Source organism: Nymphaea colorata, chromosome 2 (genome assembly GCF_008831285.2).
Source record: "Nymphaea colorata isolate Beijing-Zhang1983 chromosome 2, ASM883128v2, whole genome shotgun sequence".
In the NCBI taxonomy this organism is placed as follows: Eukaryota; Viridiplantae; Streptophyta; class Magnoliopsida; order Nymphaeales; family Nymphaeaceae; genus Nymphaea; species Nymphaea colorata.
The window spans coordinates 22,528,709-22,551,308 of record NC_045139.1 but is presented as its reverse complement, the minus strand read 5'-3'; the positions used below and the strand labels follow the sequence as shown (position 1 = coordinate 22,551,308).

Below are 22,600 nucleotides of genomic sequence, written 5' to 3'. Positions count from 1 at the left end.
TGTACCCTTTGCTAGGTGAGATATACATTATTGGAAACATGCATTTAAGAGTTAGCAACTGATTAGCTTTATGCTATGGCTTCTCTTATCGTAGTTGGTAAACCCCTGACTCCAACTCGACTCAGTTGAAAACTGAGTCATTGGGTTAGAGAGTTGACTCGGTTGGGTCAAGATATAAATTTTTACAATGCATTTTTTTTAATAAATAGATGAAGAAGTTAACCTTGTTAGGACTTTATGTTTAATTTTTTATCAATTAAAATTGAATAACATATTAGAGTATTTATGTATGATTGATAAAATTTGTGATATTTTACAATTCAAACTGAGTCATTGGGTTAGAGAGTTGACTCGGTTGGGTCAAGATATAAATTTTTACAATGCATTTTTTTTTAATAAATAGATGAAAAAGTTAAGCTTGTTAGGACTTTATGTTTAATTTTTTATCAATTAAAATTGAATAACATATTAGAGTATTTATGTATGATTGATAAAATTTGTGATATTTTACAATTCAAAAAATAACATCAGTGTTCAACAATGCACGATAAAGGAAACACATAATTAGTTGAGTCGACAATATGACTCGATGGACTTGATTCGTAGCGGATGATTTAGCCGTCTTAGATGACTTTCTGCGTGTTTGCCAAACAGTGGTCTTAAAAGTGCGCTCTCTCTCATGCTCATGTTAACATTTTAATGTTGAATTATTTTCTTGTTATCAAACAGCAGGTTCATCCTCCGAAGAAGAAGCATCGTCGGACTTCAAATGGCGGACATGTTCTCTCGCTGGGCACGCGTGGTGACCTTCGCGAGCCTCCTGCTCGCCGTCTTAAGCGCTTTGCAGCGTCTTGATGTCTCTGCTGGAACAGGGACGGTGGGCACCGGTATCTTCGAGAATCTCTGCAACGACATGGTAAGGGCAGCTATGAAGTTCGCTTGCAACTTTCGTATTTTGCGGCTTTGGGCAGTTATCTTGGTATTTGCGCGGTTTACTCTGAGATAGTGCACCGCTTGCATGCATTGTCTCGAAATGTGGGATAAACTGGGAAATTGCAATAAGGTGATCAACAACTTGTGCTGCTTTCTGGATAATGTTGTACATCTCCAAAAGCCGCGTCTGGTTAAGCCTCTCTGTTTGTTGGGAAGTTTCGTTAATGGACTGAACACTACGTTCTCATATCCCCTTTTTTTTTTCCAATTGTCCCACTTACTGGGCGTTGCTTGCGTTTAGTCAACTTCCCGATCGGAGCTCTAGCCATGCATTTGTTTTATCCAAACAACCGTTTTCAATTTTTGGTCTGACCGAAGCTGCCTGTTTGCGTAATTCTTCCAAAATAGTTTCCCGTTCCTTTCCATTGCTAAAATACTGTATGCATCGGTATGAAACTTCTACTGAAGACCAAATGCGCCATAGCAACTTGATTGAAGGACTAAAATGGATGGCTATGAGGTGGGGTGAAGTTGAAACTTGATAAATGTATTTTCTTTTGATTTATGTTGCACGTTCTTTCCAGGTATTGCGAAATCAGGAGAGGTTTATCTCTGAAAACAGGGCATTATTTTCGAAAGAAGCTATGAGAAATGTTTCCTGTCTCAAAAGTGCACTGCAATTCTTCGATATAGACTTTTTTGATGATTCGGAGGTAATTTTTCGTTGGTTAGGTCAACCATCTTCAACTTGTTTGTCCTTCTTTTTCTATCCACTCACGAGTGTCTGGTGTTAAAGAAGTTTTCTTATTGTCAATTACAGGTGAAAGAAATGGCGAAGGGTGCGGAGGAGCACAACATCCCTGCTTTTCAATTCAACAGGAAGCTGGTTGCTTCAGTTAATGGTGGTCTGCGTGATCCATCCGTTTTAGTCTTCAACCCAGAGTCACGTAGAACTAATGAATTGCCAACCAAGATGGGAGGATTTGATTATCCTAACTCTTTTGGTGTAAGAAGACCTAAGAAGGAAGATGACATTGCGTACATGAGTGTAGGCTGCTTTACATATGAACCTGGTGGCTTTCTTGTCGACTGCCCAGTACTAGATTCAATTTCAAGCACCCATTTTATTGGTCTCTCAGGTTCTAGAGTTAGGAGAACTGATAAGAACAAAGCAAATTACGTCCCAGGAGCTTACCGACATCTTTCTCCAGAGATTAAAGCGGTAAACGTTAATATGTGCTGTTTGTTCTTTCACCTGTAGCCAGTTATTTTTTAACTTCATATGTCTCCTAACTTTCTGAGGAAACATTCATTTTTTTTCCATCCTCCATGGACTTTGACAATTTGGTTCTACTAAATCACCAACTCAACTATCTCTTTCCCTATCTTGGTCTACATTTTTGCTAGGTATGGTCCTGTTCTGGAAGCTGTGGTCTCATATACTGAAGAGCTAGCCTATAGTCAGGCAAAGAAAGCTGATGAATTACTTGGCCAGGGTGTTTATTTAAGTAAGCTTGCTATAAATCTGAACCATGGGATTATTGTCTGCCATGTGAATATCCACATCTAAATTTGACGCTTTCTGAATGTCCTCAAAATGAAGTTTAAGTCATTAATGTCAAGTTCTCCAAGGCTCCTGTTGAACTGAAAATAGTATAGTACCTGTAGTTTCAAGCAAACTTGTTTAAGCTGCCATCTTCGTTTCCATTGAAAGAAAATCACATTCTTAAGCATATTCAGATTTTAATTACTCTGATTATCTTCAGTGAGAAACTGAGGTGAAGAATTTTTGTTTGTTATTTTCACTTTATCGGCACTAGAAGTGCTCATAAACAGAGCGTTTAGGTACTTTATGGAACTGATAGTTGACAACTTGGCACTGTGGGCTTAAAAGTTGTAAAGCATGTGTAATGTAAAACTGAGTTTTTGTCTTTTTTCTTATATCATCTGCAAATGTTGCATATATGTTTCTATTTCAGTGTTCTGATCTCAAAGGTGGGGCATGTCTTGCAGTATGTGTTGGATGGCTTGGGTATGTGTGTATGTGTGTATGTATATGTATGTATTTATGTTATTTAAAATCTATTATACGATCAATTAGCTGTTAATTAGCTTTTCATCCACATTTATAAAAAAACTTTGACTTGAGTAAAATTTTATATTAATTAAAATAAAGCTTTTGTTTTTTAAATGACAAATGATGAGATGGTGTCGTCATTAAGGATAACGTACTCGTCCTTTATAAAGGACAACAGGGGTGAAGGACAACTTTGGTCGACTTATAGTGAGGATTACAAGGGGACACCCCAAACACACACACGCAGAGAGAGAGAGAGAGAGAGAGAGAAGGGAGTGTCATGCGTGAACAAAAAGGGAGAGGTGTACTGTTTTAGAGTGTCTGAGATCGTTCTGCAGAGAGAAGTGTCTGCACTGAAGAGAAGAAGGTTTCAGGCAAGAGCATTGAGAATGAAAGAGAAATTGAGAGGCGAAAAAGTAAAATGTCTTTATTTCTTTCCAATATATTGATATGTTTGGCAGTTCACCCGAATACACTACGGTTATATCTTAACAGCTGTATAACAGAAATACAGCTGTAATATAGCTGTCACACACTCTACGAACCTTCTAGTAAGCCCCTTCAACGCTCCCCCTCATGTTGGTTCTCTGATTTCGTGGAGACCTAACTTGTGTATTAACTTGTAGAATACTTCTTTCCTCACAGTTTTTGTTAATACGTCTGCCAACTGCAGTCTACAAGTAACACGTTCTGTACGGATGATTCCAGCTTTGTATTTTCTCTCTAATAAAATGACAGTCTGCCTCGATGTGTTTTGTTCTCTTGTGGAATATAGGGTTGTTAATAATGTATATTGTAGCTTGGCTGTATCAGAATAACTTCATTGGCAGCTGCACCTGAACTCCTATATCGTTTAATGAGTATTTAATCCACATAAGCTCACATACAGTTAGAGCCATCGACTTATATTCCGACTCTGTGCTTAAGTGTGCAAATACCGCCTGCTTCTTACTTTTCCATGACACCAGGTTATCACCAACAAAGCAACAGTACCTCGAGGTTGAACGCATGTGATTTTGATTGCCTACCTAGACTGCATCAGCGTATCCATATACCTTCAGACTATCACTTCTTCTGAACAATATTCACTTACCTGGGATTTTCCTTAAGTATCTCAGATTCTCAGTACCTTGTTTGCGGCCTCCAAATGTGATTTCTTTGGGTCGTGCATGAACTGACTTAGTAGGATTACTGAGTTGGTAATATCAGGCCTTGTTGCCGTGAGATATATGATTGCCTTTGTCTGTCATTGCATCATCTTCATCATTGTTTGACTTTAGATTTAGTTCCATAGGAGTATTTGCACATTTCGATTCAGAGTGTAATGCTCCCAAATCTTTTACCTCAAAGTGTTTTTTAAGTACACTCTTTGTTTTTTCAATAAAGTGTAGACTGTCCCCTGTTATTATCAAATCATCCATGCAGACTGCAACAATAGTTATGCCTCACCTATTTTTGACACAAATATTGAATTATCTGCATCACTTCTTTTGATTCCCTCTTCCTCTAGTTTTGTGCTCAGCTTTGAATGCCAAGTCCTAGGTGATTGTTTCAGCCCATATAATGACTTTTTCAGTTTGCACACTAGTGGATACTTGGATTGTACTTTAAGACCTGTAGGAAGTTCTATCTATATTTCTTTCTCTAAGTTTCCATGAAGAAACACATTTTTTATGACCATTCATTGCAGCTTCCACCTCTTAGCTACTGCTACAGATAGTAGAACTTGTATAGAGTTCATTTTTGCTACAGTCTACCCTTTGAATTCGAGTATCTCTTTGCTACTTGCCTAGCTTTGTAGCACTCTGTTTCGTCTCTATTATTGTATTTTATTCTGTAAGTCCACCTGCATCCTACAGGCTTTTTTCCTTCAGGCAGTCTGACTAGTTCCCATGTTTTGTTCTTTTCTAATGCAGATAGTTCTTCTCTCATTGCACTGCACTGTTCACTTTTATGTCTGGCCTCCTCATAGCTTTGTGGTTCTGTTTCAGTATATGGCTTGGATAGGCAGGCCCTGTACCTCTCTGATATTCCCTGTAGTTGCATGCAATCCATTGACCTTTCTGTTGCATTCATGTATGGCAAGTACAGCAGTCATTTAGTCGTGCAGGGGGGTTATCCTGGTTGATCTTCTCTGCTAAACTTCTTCTCCGAATATTTGATCAGCTGTGTGCTCTGATCTGTTATCAAATTCTGTAGGTCGATCATCATGGTTGGAGTTAATATTGTCCCATGTATCTCTATCACTTATAGCTGGTAGAGGTGTATTAACGGGAGGAGGTATGCTGGACTGCTCCACCTTGCTGAAGAAATCTATATCAGCATGTAAATAATAGGGTTGGTTTTCTATCTGTTACTTAAGAGAGATAGATAGGAGGGAGAAGAAGAGAACGCGAGGAAGGAGAGAGTAGGTAGCAGTCTTGAATCTGTCGGCTGCTCTAGACTAAATAATGATTAGGGTTATGTTTAACCCTTTACATAAAGAGTCCAACAAAACTTTAAAATTCAGAAAGCTACCTAATACTAAAATTCCAAAATATAAAAAACCTCAAATCCCAAACCAGTACATTTCCTCAACACTCCTCCTCAAGCTGGAGCATAGATGTCTATCATGCTCAACGTGCTACAATACTTCATGAAAGCGGATATAGGAAGAGCTTTGGTAAATATATCTGTAGGTTGTTCTTCTGAAGCAACATATTCAGTAGAAATAATTCCTGCTTGAACCAGGTCTCTAATGTAATGACAATCAACTTCAATATGCTTGGTCCGTTCATGAAAGACCGGATTATTTGCTATATAGGTAGCTACTTTATTATCACATTGCATTTTTATAGGCAATTCTATCTGAATTCCAAGACCTTCTAGCATGGCTCTCACCCAGGTAATTTTAGTGGCAGTTTGGGCCATGGCTCGATATTTTGACTCTGCAATAGACCGAGCAACAACAACTTTCTTTTTACTTCTCCAAGAAACTAAGTTACCACCAACAAAGATACAGAATCCCATAGTGGACTTTTTGTCATCAATTGAGCCTGTATAATCTGCATCAAAATACTTCTAAATAATAAACCCATTTCAGGGGAACCTTTTAGAAATTTCAATAATAGCATAGCTGCATCTCAATGGGCTTTTCTTGGCTTATTCATAAACTGGCTTAGTTTTTCCACAACAAAAGATATATGAGGTCTAGTAATGGTTACATATAGACTATAGTAGCTTTCCAATCATAGACTAATATAATTTGCTATCAACAGGTTTAAATTTATCATCATATAAGTGAATGCGAGAATTCATAGGAATAGATGCCGGTTTAGTACTAGTCATACATGTCACTTTCCAACAAATCAAGAACATATTTTCTTTGGGAAAGGACTAGACCTTCTTTACTTCTTGCTACTTCTATCCCCAAGAAATAACGTAGAGAGCCAAGATCTTTAGTAACAAAATGCTGTGGAGATATTTCTTTGTGTCTTGTATTTTTTGTTCACTGTCACCAGTTAAAATATTGTCATCCACATATATCACCATAACAACCATGCCTTTTGAGATCCTTTTTATGAACAATGAATATTCTAAAGGCGATCTCTGAAACTCAAATTTGGACACAACATCACACAACTTTTGAAACCATGCTCTGGGACTCTCTTTCAAACCATATATAGCCTTCTTTAACAAACATACCTTGGTACACTCTCCCTGTTTCTCAAAGCCCGGTGGTTGTTGCATATAAACTACTTTAGATAAATCCCCACAGAGAAAGACATTTTTAACATCGAGTTGGTACATGTTCCATCCATAATAAACTGTAATAGATATAATGAGTCGTATAGTACCCAGGCGTGCCACAGGAGAGAAAGTTCTAAAAAAGTCAATACCATATGTCTGTGTATACCCTTTTGCTACCAAGCGTGCCTTGTAGCGCTCAACTGTACAATTTGAGTTATACTTAATAGTGAATACCTATTTCGAGCCGACATTATTTGTCCCGGAAGGAGGTTCAACAAGATCCCAAGTGTGACAACAATATTAGAGAATCCATTTACTCCTTCATTGCTTGGTACCACTTAGAGTCCAAAATAGCTTGTTCATGTGAAATAGGAACGGATGTAGCTGACAAGGCATCAATAAATATGCACATATGATCTCCCAAATGAGCTGTAATAACAAATTTAGAAAGAGGATGAATTGTGCATTGTCTGATCCCTTCACGTAGTGCAATAAGTAGTTCATCAGGAAGAGAAGCATTAATGGAACATTCAGACATGTCATGTAATTCAGAACTACTTACCTCTCGAGAGCAAGATGGTGCAGGGTCATTAGATGATGGATTCCTTCTTGAATATGTGAGAGGAGGATCTTTAAATTGTGGAATGAAGGGATTGGAACAGGTGGGTGATGATGACAAAGGAAGGGACTCAAGTGGAATAGAAGGAATTGGAAGTGGAACAGAAGGAGGCATCTCAGACTTTGGAAATGAAGGACTTGTAGGAAAGAATGGAGAAGACTCGAGAAAGGTTACATCGGCACTGACAAACTCTCGATTAGATATAGGATCTAGGCATCGATACCATTTTTTGATTTCTAGAGTATCCCAAAAATATACATTTACTTGCTTGCGCAGCTAGTTTATCTCGATTAGGTCCAAGTTTATGTACAAAGCATGTGCATCCAAATACACGTGGAGGTAAAGAGAACAAAGCTCTGTTTAGGTAGAGAATTTGAATTGGAATTTTGTTGTCTATGGAAGAAGATGACATTCTATTTATTAGGTAACATGCAGTCAAAATTGCATCTCCCCAAAATTTGGAAGGCATATGTGAATGAATCATGATCGTGCGGGCTACATCCAACAAATGCCGATGTTTTTTTTCAACTACACCATTTTGTTGAGATGTGTGAGGGTAGGTAAAATGTGGCACAATACCATTGGATTTATAAAATTCAAGTAGAGAAGTAGATTTGAATTCGAAAGTATTGTCAGTGCAAACAACCTTGACACAAGAATTAAATAGAGTTTTTATTGCCAATATGAAGGATTTCAACATACAAGGAACTTCAGTTCTGTCTTTCATTAAAAAAACTCAAGTGACACGAGAGAAATTGTCAACAATGGACAGATAGTAACCGAAACGACAACCGACTTGGAACCTGACTAGGCCCCCAAACATCAACATGAACTAAATCAAATAGATTTCGGCTAGACTGACTTTGACTCGATGAAAAGGAAGTACAACTATGCTTTCCCAGTTGACAAGCTTCACACTCGATAGAAGTTGTGGAAGAAATCTGAGGACATAGCAGCCGAAGTTTAGGGAAGGATGGATGACCCAATCTGAGATGCCATTGGAAAGCACTTGAAGATGAATCAACTAAGAATGACGCCTCCTTATCTGATGTATCCAAGAACTAGATTCCATCTCTCTCATGACCTCCACCAATCTTCCTCCCAACACAAGTACCCGGGTCAAAAATAACTCGACAATTCATTAGTTAGTTTGCTTACAGATAACAAATTTTTTGAGAGATGTAGATGAGTTATGTTTACCCACTTTGTTCCAATACCTATCCTTTAAGTGGCCAAGACGACCACAATATGTGCATTGAAGTCTTCCACGTCCTCTGGGACCCCGACCTCTTCCTCTACCATGGAAAGAGTATAGTCCATTTCTTCCTCCTCCAAATGAGGCAAGGGCAGATAACTGTGAGTTGTTTGAGGATGGAGGAAGAGTAACAACCAATCTGTTTAGCCTATTGAAGGCCTCATCAAAATCAGGAAAATCTGAACGTGTAAGCATTTGAGCCTTGGCTGCAGAATAATCAGAAGATAATCCAGCAAGGAATTTAACAACAATCATTTGCTCCATGTGAGATTTGAGACAATGCTTACAGGGCGGTTTTAAGGAGTTCATCTTTTCATAAGTGAACTTCAACTTTGTAAAGTATTCAGTTAAATCCATGTCACTTTGCTGCATCTGCATTTGTAACAATTCTTGCTGAACCTGTAAAATTTTGCTGATGCTCTTGTCTTTAGAGTACGTCTGCCGGAGAGAGTTCCACATATCTTTGGCTGTCTTATAATAACAAAACCCTGTTGCAATGTGAGGCTGAGTGCTATTCATAAGCCAAGCGCTAATTATGTTGTTTTCTTCTTCCCACCGTGCGTATTTACCAATCTTTTCAACTGGTTTATCTTCTTCTAATATATATTTCTTCACATGTCCAACGACTGGCAACATGAAGGATCTGACATCATAGTTGGCTCCATCAAGTTTGATAGTAGATCCAAAAGAAAATGGATTTGAGAAAGCTTTGTAATCGACACCAGCCTCTGTTTGCTGATTTCTAGATTCAATTCTATCATGTTGTATAGATTTATTGGTAGCCATGCTAGAACCTCGAAAATAGGAGAATATAAAAGCCCACGACAGACTGAATATAAACTAACATGCACAGATTTACTGCAGCCAGATTTCAACACAAACCTACGGCAGACTGAATATAGACAAACATGCACAGATTTATTGCAGCCAGAGTTCAACACAAACTTGCCTGCTCCACTCAACTTTCGATGATGCTTTAACTATGATAATCAACCAGGCACCACACGACCAAGCAGATCAGAATTTCTTTGGTCTGAATTTTTTCAACAGCATCAATTGAGTCAGATCTGATACACTGCGACATTCAGATCTGAACGACAACAACAACTTGTCAACGGGCATCAACTGAATCAGATCTGATACACTGTGACATTCAGATCAGAACGACAACAACTTGTCAACGACATCAGATTTGGTTCTTCAGCAACATCACGACTTCCACAACAACATAGGGGTGCAAATCATGTCTCTACATGTTGAACGTGATTAGCCCCTTTCCACCAAACAATCTGATTGTTTCTTTTGTAAGCAACAAAAACTTTAGACGTGTAACCTGAGCTCGAATGAAGAGATGAGGAATGAGGGAAGCAGCGTGAAACCCTAGATGGCACAGTCCTAGGTCTGTTGCTCTGATACCATGTTACTTAGAGAGGTAGATAGGAAGGAGAAGAAGAGAATGTGAGGAAGAAGGAGAGAGTAAGTAGCAGTCTTGAATCTGTCAGCTGTGCCTTCCTTTAGACTAAATAATGATTAGGGTTATGTTTAACCCTTTACATAAAGAGTCCAACAAAACTTTAAAATTCAGAAAGCTACCTAATACTAAAATTCCAAAATACAAAGAACCTCAAATCCCAAACCAGTACGTTTCCTCAACACTATGAATTTTGCATCTCTAGAAAAGTAGATTTTCTTTCTCTTTGGGTCAAAACATTTATATGAATTTTTTTGTTATAGTCGGCAGTCTTAGAGAGAGAATAACTTATCATTTACTAACCCTAATCTCAATAATAAAGAGATTAGGATAGAGGTAGATACTTACAAATAAAAGCAACAAAAAATATAGGAATGTTTAAAGAGAACTTCTAACTATTAAATATTGCAAAGAATCACCTAGAAACTTAAAGTCTTCTAATTCAACACTCCCCTTCAAGCTAGAGCATACATATTAATCATGCTCAGTTTGTCACAACATCTAGAGAAATCACCGATAGGAAGAGCTTTGGTGAAGGCATCTGCAGTTTGATCTTCAGATGATACATTAATAATTTAATAGTGGCTATGGTTCCTCATTGAACAAGATCTGGAATGTAATGGCAGTCCACTTCAATATATTTAGTTCTCTCATGAAAAACTGGATTGTTTGCAATGTATGTGGCTGCTCGATTGTCACAATACATCTTCATTAGAAGAGGAATCAACACACTTTGGCTGGATAGCATGGATTTAGCCAAGTCTCTTCAGCGGCAGTTTGAGTCATAGCTTTGTATTCAGTTTCAGCACTAGATCTTGACACCACACCTTGCTTTTTGCTTCTCCAGGATATACGGTTGCCTCCCACAAATACACAGAATCCTATGGTAGACTTCATGTCTTCGACTGAGCCAACATAGTCAGCATCACTATAGGCCTCCACTTCCAATGCCTTTTGTGAACAAAAATCCTTTACCTGGAGACAATTTCAAATATTTGACCACCATTAAAGCTGCATCCCAATGAACTTTCCTTGGTCTTTCCATGAATTGACTTAGCTTCCCCACTGCAAAGTTAATGTCTGGTTTGGTAATAAGAGATCTGTATGATCGAGAATCCACTAATGCTGATTGGTTATCATGAAGATGTATGCATGGCTTCATAGGTAGATGGCTGGTTTAGCTCATAGCATCTCAGTGTCCTGCAATAAATCAAGAGCATACTTCCATTGCGATAGAACTATGCCTTCCTTTTTGCGAGCAACCTCTATTCCCAAGAAATATCATAGTTGACCAAGATATTTCGTCACGAAGTGTTTTTGAAGAAACAACTTTGTATCAAAAATTTCTTGATCGGAGTCACTTGTCAGGATAATATCATCAACATAAACTACTAGAATGGTCATACCCCTAGAATTCTTCTTGATAAATAGAGAATGATCAAGAGGGGATCTCGCAAAGCCACATTTTGAGACTACCTTAGAGAACTTATGAAACCACGCACGAGGACTCTCCTTGAGTCCACAAATAGTCTTCTTCAATTTGCACACTTTTCCACACTTCCCCTGTCGTTCAAACCCTGGTGGTTGTTGCATATAGACAGTCTGATCGATATTACCATACAAAAAGACATTCTTGACATCAAGCTGATACATTACAACCACGGAGATGATAAGACGAATGGTTCCCAACCGGGCAACATGAGAAAAAGTCTCAAAGAAATCGACACCATAAGTCTGCGTGTAGCCCTTAGCAACCAACTGAGCTTTGTATCTTTCCATAGAACCATCAGAATTATATTTCACTGTGAATATCCATTTGGAGCCAACAATGTCACAATCAGAATTATATTTCACTGTGAACAAAACATGTGCAACCAAATATTTTGAGAGCTATTGGAAACAAGAGTCGTTTGTGGGTGCACAAGTTTAATGGGAAACTGGTGAAGGTAAACGGTTGGTCATATAACAGGCAGTGAGGATGGCATCTCCCAAAAAATATGCAGGTAAATGAGTATGAAGTATTAGGGAACGCGCCATATTGAAAAGTTGGCAATGTTTTCGCTCAGCTACTCCATTTTGCTGGGAGGCACGAGGACAAGTAAACCAAGGAGAAATGGCATTATTAGAGTAAAATTTCATTAAGGTAGATGCCTTGAACTCAAGAGCGTTATCAATGCGAATGCTTTTAATAAGAATACCAAACTGTGTCTTTATTTCAACAGTGCAAAATTCATAGTGTTGAGGAAACGTACTGGTTTGGAATTTGAGGTTCTTTGTATTTTGGAATTTTAGTATTAGGTAGCTTTCTAAATTTTAAAGTTTTGTTGGACTCTTTATGTAAAGGGTTAAACATAACCCTAATCATTAAGGTAGATGCCTTGAACTCAAGAGCGTTATCAATGCGAATGCTTTTAATAAGAATACCAAACTGCGTCTTTATTTCAACAATGCAAATGCTTTTAACAAGAATACCAAACTGCGTCTTTATTTCAACAATAAGGTTCTTGAGAGTACATATGATTTTAGACCTTTCTTTCGAAAGGAAAATGCATGTGACTCGAGAATAATTATCAACAATGACAAGGAAATCAATGTTGCAAAACGCGTATCGTAAGCCGTATCGGTCGGGCTTTAAGATACGCCGTATCGTAACGTATCGTAACCGTATCGTAATTTTTTTTTAAAAAAAAAAATAAATCAGAAAAAATAAAAAAATCAGAAAATTCATAAAAAAATCAGAAAAAATTAAAAATAATAAATTCTTCATAGAAAACATGTTTTAGTCTTTTAGATAATGATAGACTTATTATTTTTCTAAATGCTATAAACTTGCGCGTTCACGCGGATGGTTCATCATTCATACTTCATAGACATCAAAATTCATAACAATATCATTCTTTTTCATTTTCATCTTCATGGTTTAAAAAAATCCCTTTCCTCCCAATGGGAATCAGCCACCCCTGCACAAATCCATGGTTTAATAGATGATTTCACGATGAAAATCGCTGATTTCACAATGGAAGTCGATGATTTCCCTCTAAGGCGGTACAATCTATAGATTAGAAATGAAGAAGGGGTGAGTTTTTATAAAAAAAACTCAAAAAAATGGGGTTCAAGCCCCCTTTTTAGAAATCGCATCGTATCGTATGATACGGGCCGTATCGCACCGTATCGTACGATACGGGACCTTATATCGCACGTATCGTACGATACAGGTACGATACACCTCCATTTACGATAAAGGGGGTGTATCGTATCGTATTTTGTAAACGATACGATACGTATCGTACGATACTGCCCCGTATCGTACGATACGTACAACAATGAAGGAAATAACGAAATCTTAACCTACTAGCAACTCTGCTAGGATTCCACACATCAACATGAAGAAAGATCAAATAGTCCACAACTGGATGGACAAACACTTGATGAACAACTGCTATGAGTGTGCTTGCCAAGTTGACAGGCTTCACACTGGAACGACTTTGGTACTGATAGATGAGGAAGTAGGTGATGGAGCTTGGAGACAGATGGATGACCAAGTCTGAGATGCCATTGGAAGGAGGAGGACAATGAAGAAGTTGAGGAGGCTGCAATCCCCATAGAATCAGACAGGATGTAAATGCCCCCTTTCTCATAGTCTCCACCAATTGTCTTCCCAGTTTGCAAGTCCTGAATGAACATAAACCATAGTCAAACGTAACATGACAATGTAAATCATTAGTCAATTATCCAACTGATAAAAAATTAGTGGGAAACTTAGGGGCATATAACACATTAGGAATTGTCATAGACTGAGAAATCTTAATTTCTCCATAACCCATAATAGGAGACCATCAGCCATCTGCAAGTCTCGCATGACGTGTCTGAAGTAATGTGTGTAGCACGGTAAACATAAATGGTCTACTACAAAAGTGTCTCGACGCTCCTGAATCAATAATCCAAGTAGTACTTGCATCATGTGGAGCAGTTTTGACAGACATAACATTGTCTATCATAGCTATGGAGGCCGACGGCTAAATAGATCTATGTGTTAGGAACTACTCATACTTTGACTTGTTGATATTCAAAGTCACAGTCTCAGGATGGGAAGAAGATAATGACCCCTCTACTACTGATGGAGCTTCCTGGACAAATCCAATAGGAGACTTTTATAAATTCTTGTCCTGCTTCGATGCTACACCTCTTCCTAGGGATGTAGCGGAAAGACGACCTTGTTTATCCCAACATCCGTCTTTCCAATGCCCTATTTCCCCATAGTAGGTGCATTTAAATCTCCCCCGACCTCCTCCTGACCCTCGACCTATGCCCCTCCCCCTGGAGAAACTACGTCCATGGCCTTGTGAAGCCACCAAGGCAAAGGCAGGAGCATCATTGGAAGACAAAAAAAGGGCCACAGCAAGGCGGCTGAGTCTGTTGTAAGCTTTAGGTAGGTCTGGAATTTCTGCTCCAGTCAACATCTGCGCCTTTGCTACTGCATATTCGGGAGAGAAGCCCTGTAAAAACATTGCCACAATAGACTGTTCACCATGAGTCTTGTGGCATGTGGGACATGGAGGACGCAAAACTTTAAGTCTTTCATGGATTGACTTGATGGAAGTGAAGTACTGAATAAGACTTTGGCCACCCTTTCGCAAATTAAGTAATTCCTCCTCCACCTACAAGATCTTGCTAACATTCTTGTCATTAGAGTACGTTTCTTTCAAAAAATCCCACATTTGTTTGACAGAGGTATAGTATGCGATAATATAGGTAATCTGTGGTTGCACACTATTCATGATCTATGACATGACAATATTATTATCTTCCTTTCATGAACTATATTTTCCACTATTCATCACACGCTCATTTTCTTCTGTAACATGCTCATTCCGATGTCCAATCACAGACATCATGAACACATGAGACCAAATCTCATAGTTAGATCCATCTAACTTTACAGTAGAGCCATAAGAAAAGAGATTGTCTGTGTTCTTATGCTCATACTGCATCTCTGTCTTGCCTTCATCAGCCATAGTGTGAGACTGGACAATATGATCTTAATCTGGTTGCACTTTGATAAAATCAAGAGTATAGCGCACAACAATCAACTTGAGAAAACTTAGGCGGCAGAATTTTTTTCAGCATCAATAACAATCCTTAAAAAAAATATCTTTGAACTTGCTGTTCAGTAAATCAGTCTACCAATCACAGCAATCAATAAATGAACAAAAAAAATATATGAACTTGCTGTTCAAATCAGTCCACCAGACTTCTACATAGTAGGCTTCATATCAATGTCATTGCTTTCTAGAATCCACATATGCTTATAAGAAAAACCTTGCTGTTCAAATCAGTCCACTAGACTTCCATGTAGTAGGCTTCATATCAATATCATTGCTTTTTAGGATCCACATATGCACGTAAGAAAGACATTCAATCTGATAAGAGTATACCCAACTTGCAGCAGCCAAAAAATCTGATAAGAGTATGGTCGACGTGCAGCTACTCTTCCATGAGCCCAGATCTGAATAATAATATGGTCGACGTGCAGCTACTCTTCCACGAGCCCAGATCTGAATAATAATATGGTCGACGTGCAGCTACTCTTCCACGAGCCCAGATCTGAATAATAATATGGTCGACGTGCAGCTACTCTTCCACGAGCCTAGATCTGACTTAGAACTTTCCAATGCAACTCCCACGCAGTTGCTCACGCTCCACTACATCCACGTTGGGGACCTAATCACACATACCTCTCACGTGTGATTAGGTTCCCCTTCCATGCTGCTCCACTATCTTCCGATCGACAGAGAGAAGAGAGAAAGGAAGGATAGAGGAAGAAAAGAAGTGGGAAGAGATGGGAGAGAGAAGAGGTCGTCGGAAAGTCCCGTCGGTCGCTGGTGGAGAAGGGTGGAGATCGCCGGCTCTGATACCATGTTACAGCCGGCAGTCTTAGAGAGAGAATAACTTATCATTTAGACATTTACTAACCCTAATGTCAATAATAAAGAGATTAGGGCAAAAGTAGGGACTTACAAATAACATCAACCAAAAATAGAGGAATGTTTAAGGAGAACTCCTAACTATTAAATATTGCAAAGAACCACCTAGAAACTTAAAGTCTTCTAATTCAACACTTTCCATGTGGGTACCCTAGGAATCTACATTCGACTATTCAGGTCTCCAACTTGTTTCTGTCATGTTCTTGAAAACGCACATAGCATGTGAATACTTTTAGGTAACTTACATCTGCAGGTTTATTCTTTACAATATCTAGAGGACTTTTATCTTTCAACCTCTTACCCACAGTTCTATTCATCAAATGATGTGCACAAGCAACAACTTCTTGCTAAAATATAGCTGGAACATTCATTTGAAATATGAAAGGTCTATGTTTAATAATTGTCTGTTCTTTCTCTCACAAACCCCATTCTGTTGAGGTGAACTTGGGCATGCGTTTTGGTGTTCAATGTCTAAAAACTTTCTCCTCCAGAAAGTTTTTAAAATATGTATCAGGTAACCTCCATTATCAGACCTTAAAGTCTTGATTTTCTTAGCTTATTGTGTATTGACTAAACAGTAAGTCTTTAAAGCAGGCAAGTGTATCACTTTTCTTATTCAAGAAGTAGATCCAAGTCATTCTACATTTGTAATCCACAAAGATTACAAAATATCTGTGCCCATAGTATCCATCTATAGGCGCAGGCCCCCATACATCAGTGTGGATTTGATCAAAACAAAAATCAGGTACATGTTCAGAATCAGAGAAAGGCAGTTGTGTCATCTTTGTAGTAATGCAGGCATCACAACTTTCAACTGCAGCTTTCAAAAATTGAAACATGGTTTTCAAAACCTTATTAGAGGGATGTCCCACATGTTGATGCCCATAGTTTGGCTTCTTCACTCCCATCTGCTGCTAACTGGACTGATTGTCAAGAGAAGCTTAATGTGTACAGTCCGTTAGTCTCTCTTCCTTCACCAATCATCGTCTGATGGTTAAAGTTTAGAGGAATCGCCGTCTTTTCACAGAATATGACATGACAGTTGAAATCTTTTGCCAATCTACTTATTGATAAAAGGTTAGCAGCATCTAGGGACATAGACATTTCTAAGCATATAATCCTTAATAAGATAGACAAGATCACACCCCAAAATAGGTGCAAAAGAGCCATCAGCTATTTGTACATACAGGAAGCCTTATACTAGATTGAAAATCAATTAGTAGATCTCTATTGATTGTCATGTGATCTGTAGCACCACTTTCTAACACCCATTTTAATTGACTAGAGCATGCAATAAACTATTGAGATTGTAGAAATACGAACAAGAAGAAGAGGGAGAGAAACAACGATCACGATGTAACGTGAAAAACCCTCAACACGAGGGAGAAAAAACCACGAATGAGGAGGAGTTGGTGCCCACTAGCAGCCAGACTCTCTCTCTCCTAAGATTATCATTAACTCATAAGGATTAGGGTTACATGACTTAAGTAGTGCCCAAAACGGGCTACAAGGCGGGTCGGGTATGGATCCAGACCCGAAACACACAATCTATCAACACTGCCCCTCAAGTTGGGCATACATATCAAACATGCCCAACTTGGATACATTCCTCTCAAATGAAGCTGAAGGAAGAGCTTTCGTCAGAACATCAGCAGTTTGGTCTTCATCATGTAAGGTAAGATCAACTCTTTCGCATCAATTCTTTCCCGAATGAAGTGACGATCAATTTCAACATGTTTTGTTCTGTCGTGAAGAACATGATTGTTGGCTAAGTTGATTGCAGACTTGTTATCACAGTACATCTTCATAGGTCCTTCAATCTCTATTCCAATGTCAATCAACAATATCTTCAACCATAGTAACTCTGACACTCCCATAGCAACTGCCCTATATTCTGCCTCTGCACTGGATCTAGAGCAAACATCCTGTCTCTTGCTCCTCCATACAACAAGGTTTCCTCCCAAGTAGAGACAGTACCCTGTAGTAGATCGTCTGGTATCACCACAACCTGCCCAATCCGCATCAGAATAGCCCTCGATTTCCACAGTCTCTTGTTTCACATACAGTAGTCCCTTGCCAGGATTTTTCTTCAGGTAGCATAGCACTCTGTCCGCCTTCAGATGTGCATCGGTTGGTGCATGCATGAATTGGCTCAAAACATTCACCGCAAAGGTGATATCAGGTCTCGTGAGGGTAAGATAAATCAGCTTCCCAACCAGACGTTGATATCTTCCCTTGTCTTCTTCACAGAGAGGCTCTCCATCTCTAAGACTCAACTTGTGCCCAGTGTCAAATGGGGTAGGAGTAGGTCTACATCCCAATTTACCAGTTTCTTCCAGCAGATCTAATGTGTATTTCCTTTGGTTTAGTACAAGACCAGTACTAGACCTAGCAACCTTCATACCAAGAAAATACCTTAGCTTGCCAAGATCTTTGAGGTCGAATTCTGTAGCCAGTAACCCTTTTAGCTTGATAATCTCCTCCTCATCATCTCCAGTAACAATCATGTCATCTACGTAGACGAGCAGGAGAGTAACCCTGCTCTCCTTCTTCTTCACAAACAGAGTGTGATCTCCATTTCCTTGTTTGTATCCATGACGTATCATCACTCTTCTCAGTCGTTCGAACCACGCTCTGGGCGATTGCTTAAGGCCATACAAGGCCTTTTTCAGCTTACAACATTTTTCTGGTTCTTCATATCCTGGAGGCATATGCATATATACTTCTTCTTCGAGGTCACCATTAAGGAATGCATTCTTCACATCCAGTTGATACATCTTCCACTCCTTCATCACAGCTAGGGATATAACCACCCTCACAGTCTTCATTTTCGCAAGAGGAGCAAAGGTTTCCAAGTAATCAATTCCATATTTCTGGCTAAACCCCTTGGCCACAAGTCGAGCTTTATATCTTTCAACACTCCCATCTGGTTTGTACTTGATGGTATACACCCATTTGGATCCAACTAAGTGAGCGGCTTCAGGAATCTTCACCACTTCCCATGTCAAGTTTCTTCTTAGGGCATCTATTTCTTCTTTTATTGCATCAGCCCACTTGGAGTCACTTTGAGCTTCAGCAACAGTCCTGGGAATCACAGCCAAAGAAAAAGTAGAAACAAAACACTTGTAATCTTTTCCAAGTCTGGAATAAGAAACAAAATTACCAATGGGGTGTTGAGTACATGACCTGACACCCTTTCTCAGGGCAATGGGAAGATCTTCATTCTTCTTTTCAACCTCATCATGAGTCTCCACGGTCTCCTCGGTAGGACTTCGTTCATCCAGGGAAGGAGTGGCATTGGGATTGGGAGTAGATCTAGCATCACAAGTCATCATCTCCGTCCGAGTACCTCGTCTAGAGTAGAACTGTCCAAACAACTGAGGGCCTTCCTTCTCAATGCTATTGTCACACCTTTCCTCCTTCTCAGGCACATCAACAGTAGTAAGTGATTCTGCTTTCTTGTAGTCCAAAAAATCTATAAACTGAAGTTCCTGTCTCTGAGAATACTCTTCCCTGCCCACAGACTGCTCCCCCTGAAGAGGATTCTCACCAAAGTAAGAGGCATGTTCCAAGAAGGTAACATCTCTCGTAACATAAACTCGACCAGTAATAGGATCAATACATTTGTATCCTTTTTGCGTAGGGGAGTATCCAACAAAGACACCTTTGATAGACCTAGGATCAAGTTTCTTGACATTTGGACTGTGATCATGGATAAAACATACACAACCAAAAACACGAGGAGGAAGAGGAAATGGTGGACGACTGCCAGGAAGCAACGAGTGGGGAGTCCTACCATTCAAAACACGACTGGGCATGCGGTTAATAAGATAGGCACTAGTAAGAACTGCATCACCCCAATAGTGTTTAGGAAGATTTCTCTGAAACAAAAGAGCCCTGGTGACATTAAGAAGTTGACGATTTTTCCTTTCAGCTACCCCATTTTGAGGGGGGTGTAACTACAAGATGTCTCATGAACAATCCCCCGTTGTCTAAGAAACTCCTCAACAGGCTGACACATGTATTCACGGGCATTATCGGACCTGAAAGTTTTAACATTCGCACCATATTGAGTATGCACAAGAAGAATAAATGTCTCGATGATACGAGGAACCTCACTGCGGTCTTTTAACAAGTATATAAATGTAGCACGAGAGAAATCATCAATGAAAGTGATAAAATACTGGAAACCTTGACGGGTATGAATGCCCGAAGGTCCCCATACATCAGAGTGAATAAGGGAAAAAGCTTCATTAGCACAACTAGAAGAAAGAGGGTACGAAGCCCTCACATGTTTGGCAAACTGACAAACATCACAAGAAATGGAAGACAAATCAAAGGAGGAACACAAGTCTGGAAACAAATGTTTCAAAATCCCAAAAGGTAAATGCCCAAAACGTTCATGCCAGTACATAAAAGACTGAAGACAATCTTCTCTTCTCTTATCTGTCTTGCAGATCGCTGTCAACAGAGCAGTAGCCACACGTATGGGAAGACGATATAAGCCATCAGAAGCTAAACCAATCCCAATCCTCTTCCCTGTCACCAAGTCCTGCAAAACACAACGATCGGCAGAGAATATAAGTTCACAATTCAATTCTTTAGTAAGTCTACTGACTGACAAGAGATTTAAAGGAAACTGGGGAACATGTAAAGCGCCCTGCACATGAAATTTGTCCAACAAGGACAGAGTGCCTTCGCCTGCCACACAGGTAGAGGAACCATCTGCAAGAGAAACACGTTCCTTTCCCGAGGACAACTTATACTCATGAAACAATTTTGGATTACCTGTCATGTGATGAGTAGCACCACTATCGACAATCCATTCCCCCACAGAAGAGTTACCTTGGTTGCCAATAACTGCAAGAGCATGATTAGCTGTAGTTTCCTCTGAGGTCTCAATCTTGTTGACATCGATCCTGCCCAAATAAGCCCTTAGTTCACGAAGCTGGTCAGCAGAGATGAAGACTTTTTCTCCACTGGATGCTTGCACCTCAGACACAGGCGTTCTCCCAATAGAAGATCTCCCCTTGTTTCCCTTCTTCTCTGGATGAAGATCCCAGCAATAATCCACGGTGTGACCTGTCTTCTTGCAGTGAGTGCACCGGCGAATAGATCTAGACGGGCCGCCAGGACCACGACTCACGAGAGCGGATCTCTCGTGATAGGGCACAAGTTCCCTCTTCCCTTCTTTTGTAACAAGCCTTCTCTGTTCTTCCGCTTCAACACAGGAGTACACATCTTCAATACTGGACACCTCCCCTGAATTCAGAATCTGGCTTCTAACACCTTCAAACTCATCATTTAAACCTGCTAAAAAGAGGAACACCCTGTTTTCCCATTCATGAGCAACATAAAGCGCCTGATCATGGGGACAATGCCAAGGAATATCAGAATGATAGTCAAGCTCTTCCCACTTGGCTTTCAAAGCCCCATAGTACTCTGCAACAGAAGAGTTCCCTTGTCGAATGCCATAGACTGTCTTCATTACTTGGTAAGTACGACTTGCCGTTTTCTTTTGGCCATACATTTGCTCGAGGACAACCCACATGTCTCTAGCAGTCTTCTTCCGAAGGATAAGGGGCTGAATATCGGCGGAAACGGAATTGACAATCCAAGTTTTCACTTGATTATCCTCAAGAAACCAAGTATGCCACACATCACTTGTTCTTGCTGGTTCGGGGTTGCTCCCATTGATATAGGCCATCCGACCACGGCCAGCAATCCCCATAGTCATAGCAGGCGACCACGAGTAGTTCTCCTTGGTCAGGCGAAGAGTGATGACCTGCATGGGAACATTCTCAGTTCTAAAAGTCCCGATTTCAGTTGGATTTGTGTTGATGGTTGACGAGGAAGAAGCTGCCATAATCACAGACCAGTCTAGCAACGGGTGAAGTCCAGTAGGCAGCAAGGGCAGCAGGGAGCAACAGCACAATACAACACAAAGAAGGCAGAGAGCAGGCAACGGACAAAACGGAGAACGACGGAGAATGCCGAAACCTCACCGGCGGAAGAGACAGCAAGAGGGCGGCGCCGGAAAAACACGAGAGAGCGGCGCTGGGCGGAGACAGACCGCCGGAACCAGGCAGAGCGGCGCGGCGCTGGGCGGAGACAGACCGCCGGAACCAGGCAGAGCGGCGCTAGACCGCCGGAAAATGACGCGGCGCTAGACCGCCGGAAAATGATGCGGCGCTGGGCGATGCGTCGGGTGACAGAGAGCGGAAGAGAGGAACGCTGCTGGGCAGGTCGTCGCTAGGCGGAAGCGGCTGGAACCTGAGCGGCGCTGATCAGGGCGTCGCTGGGCCGATCATCGCTAGGTGGAGACGGCGGAATCCTGAGCGGCGCTGATCAGAGCGGCGCTGGGCGGAGGCGGCGGCAGGTGCGACAGACGAAGCTCGGGCACGAGCGTCGGGCACGGGCGATGAACAGTGCCGGGCCCGACGATGAACAGTGCCGGGCGAGACGATGAACAGTGCCGGGCGAGACGCTGAATAGTGCCGGGCGAGACGATGAACAGTGCTTGGGCGAATCC

The 22,600-nt window shown here is 40.4% G+C and overlaps 1 protein-coding gene across 1 annotated transcript in view; it reads left to right on the top strand.

Annotated features, from left to right (window-relative positions):
- The first annotated feature begins 683 nt into the window (after nucleotides 1-683).
- LOC116249262 (uncharacterized) overlaps nucleotides 684-22,600 on the top strand; it is a 62,478-nt gene continuing 40,561 nt past the window's right edge. Inside the window, exons 1-5 of the mRNA XM_031622483.2 lie at nucleotides 684-916; nucleotides 1,518-1,646; nucleotides 1,754-1,981; nucleotides 2,073-2,155; nucleotides 2,341-2,441. Of these exons, the coding sequence (XP_031478343.1) occupies nucleotides 770-916; nucleotides 1,518-1,646; nucleotides 1,754-1,981; nucleotides 2,073-2,155; nucleotides 2,341-2,441 (688 nt within the window). The 5' untranslated portion in view covers nucleotides 684-769. The remainder of the gene's footprint in view (nucleotides 917-1,517; nucleotides 1,647-1,753; nucleotides 1,982-2,072; nucleotides 2,156-2,340; nucleotides 2,442-22,600) is intronic.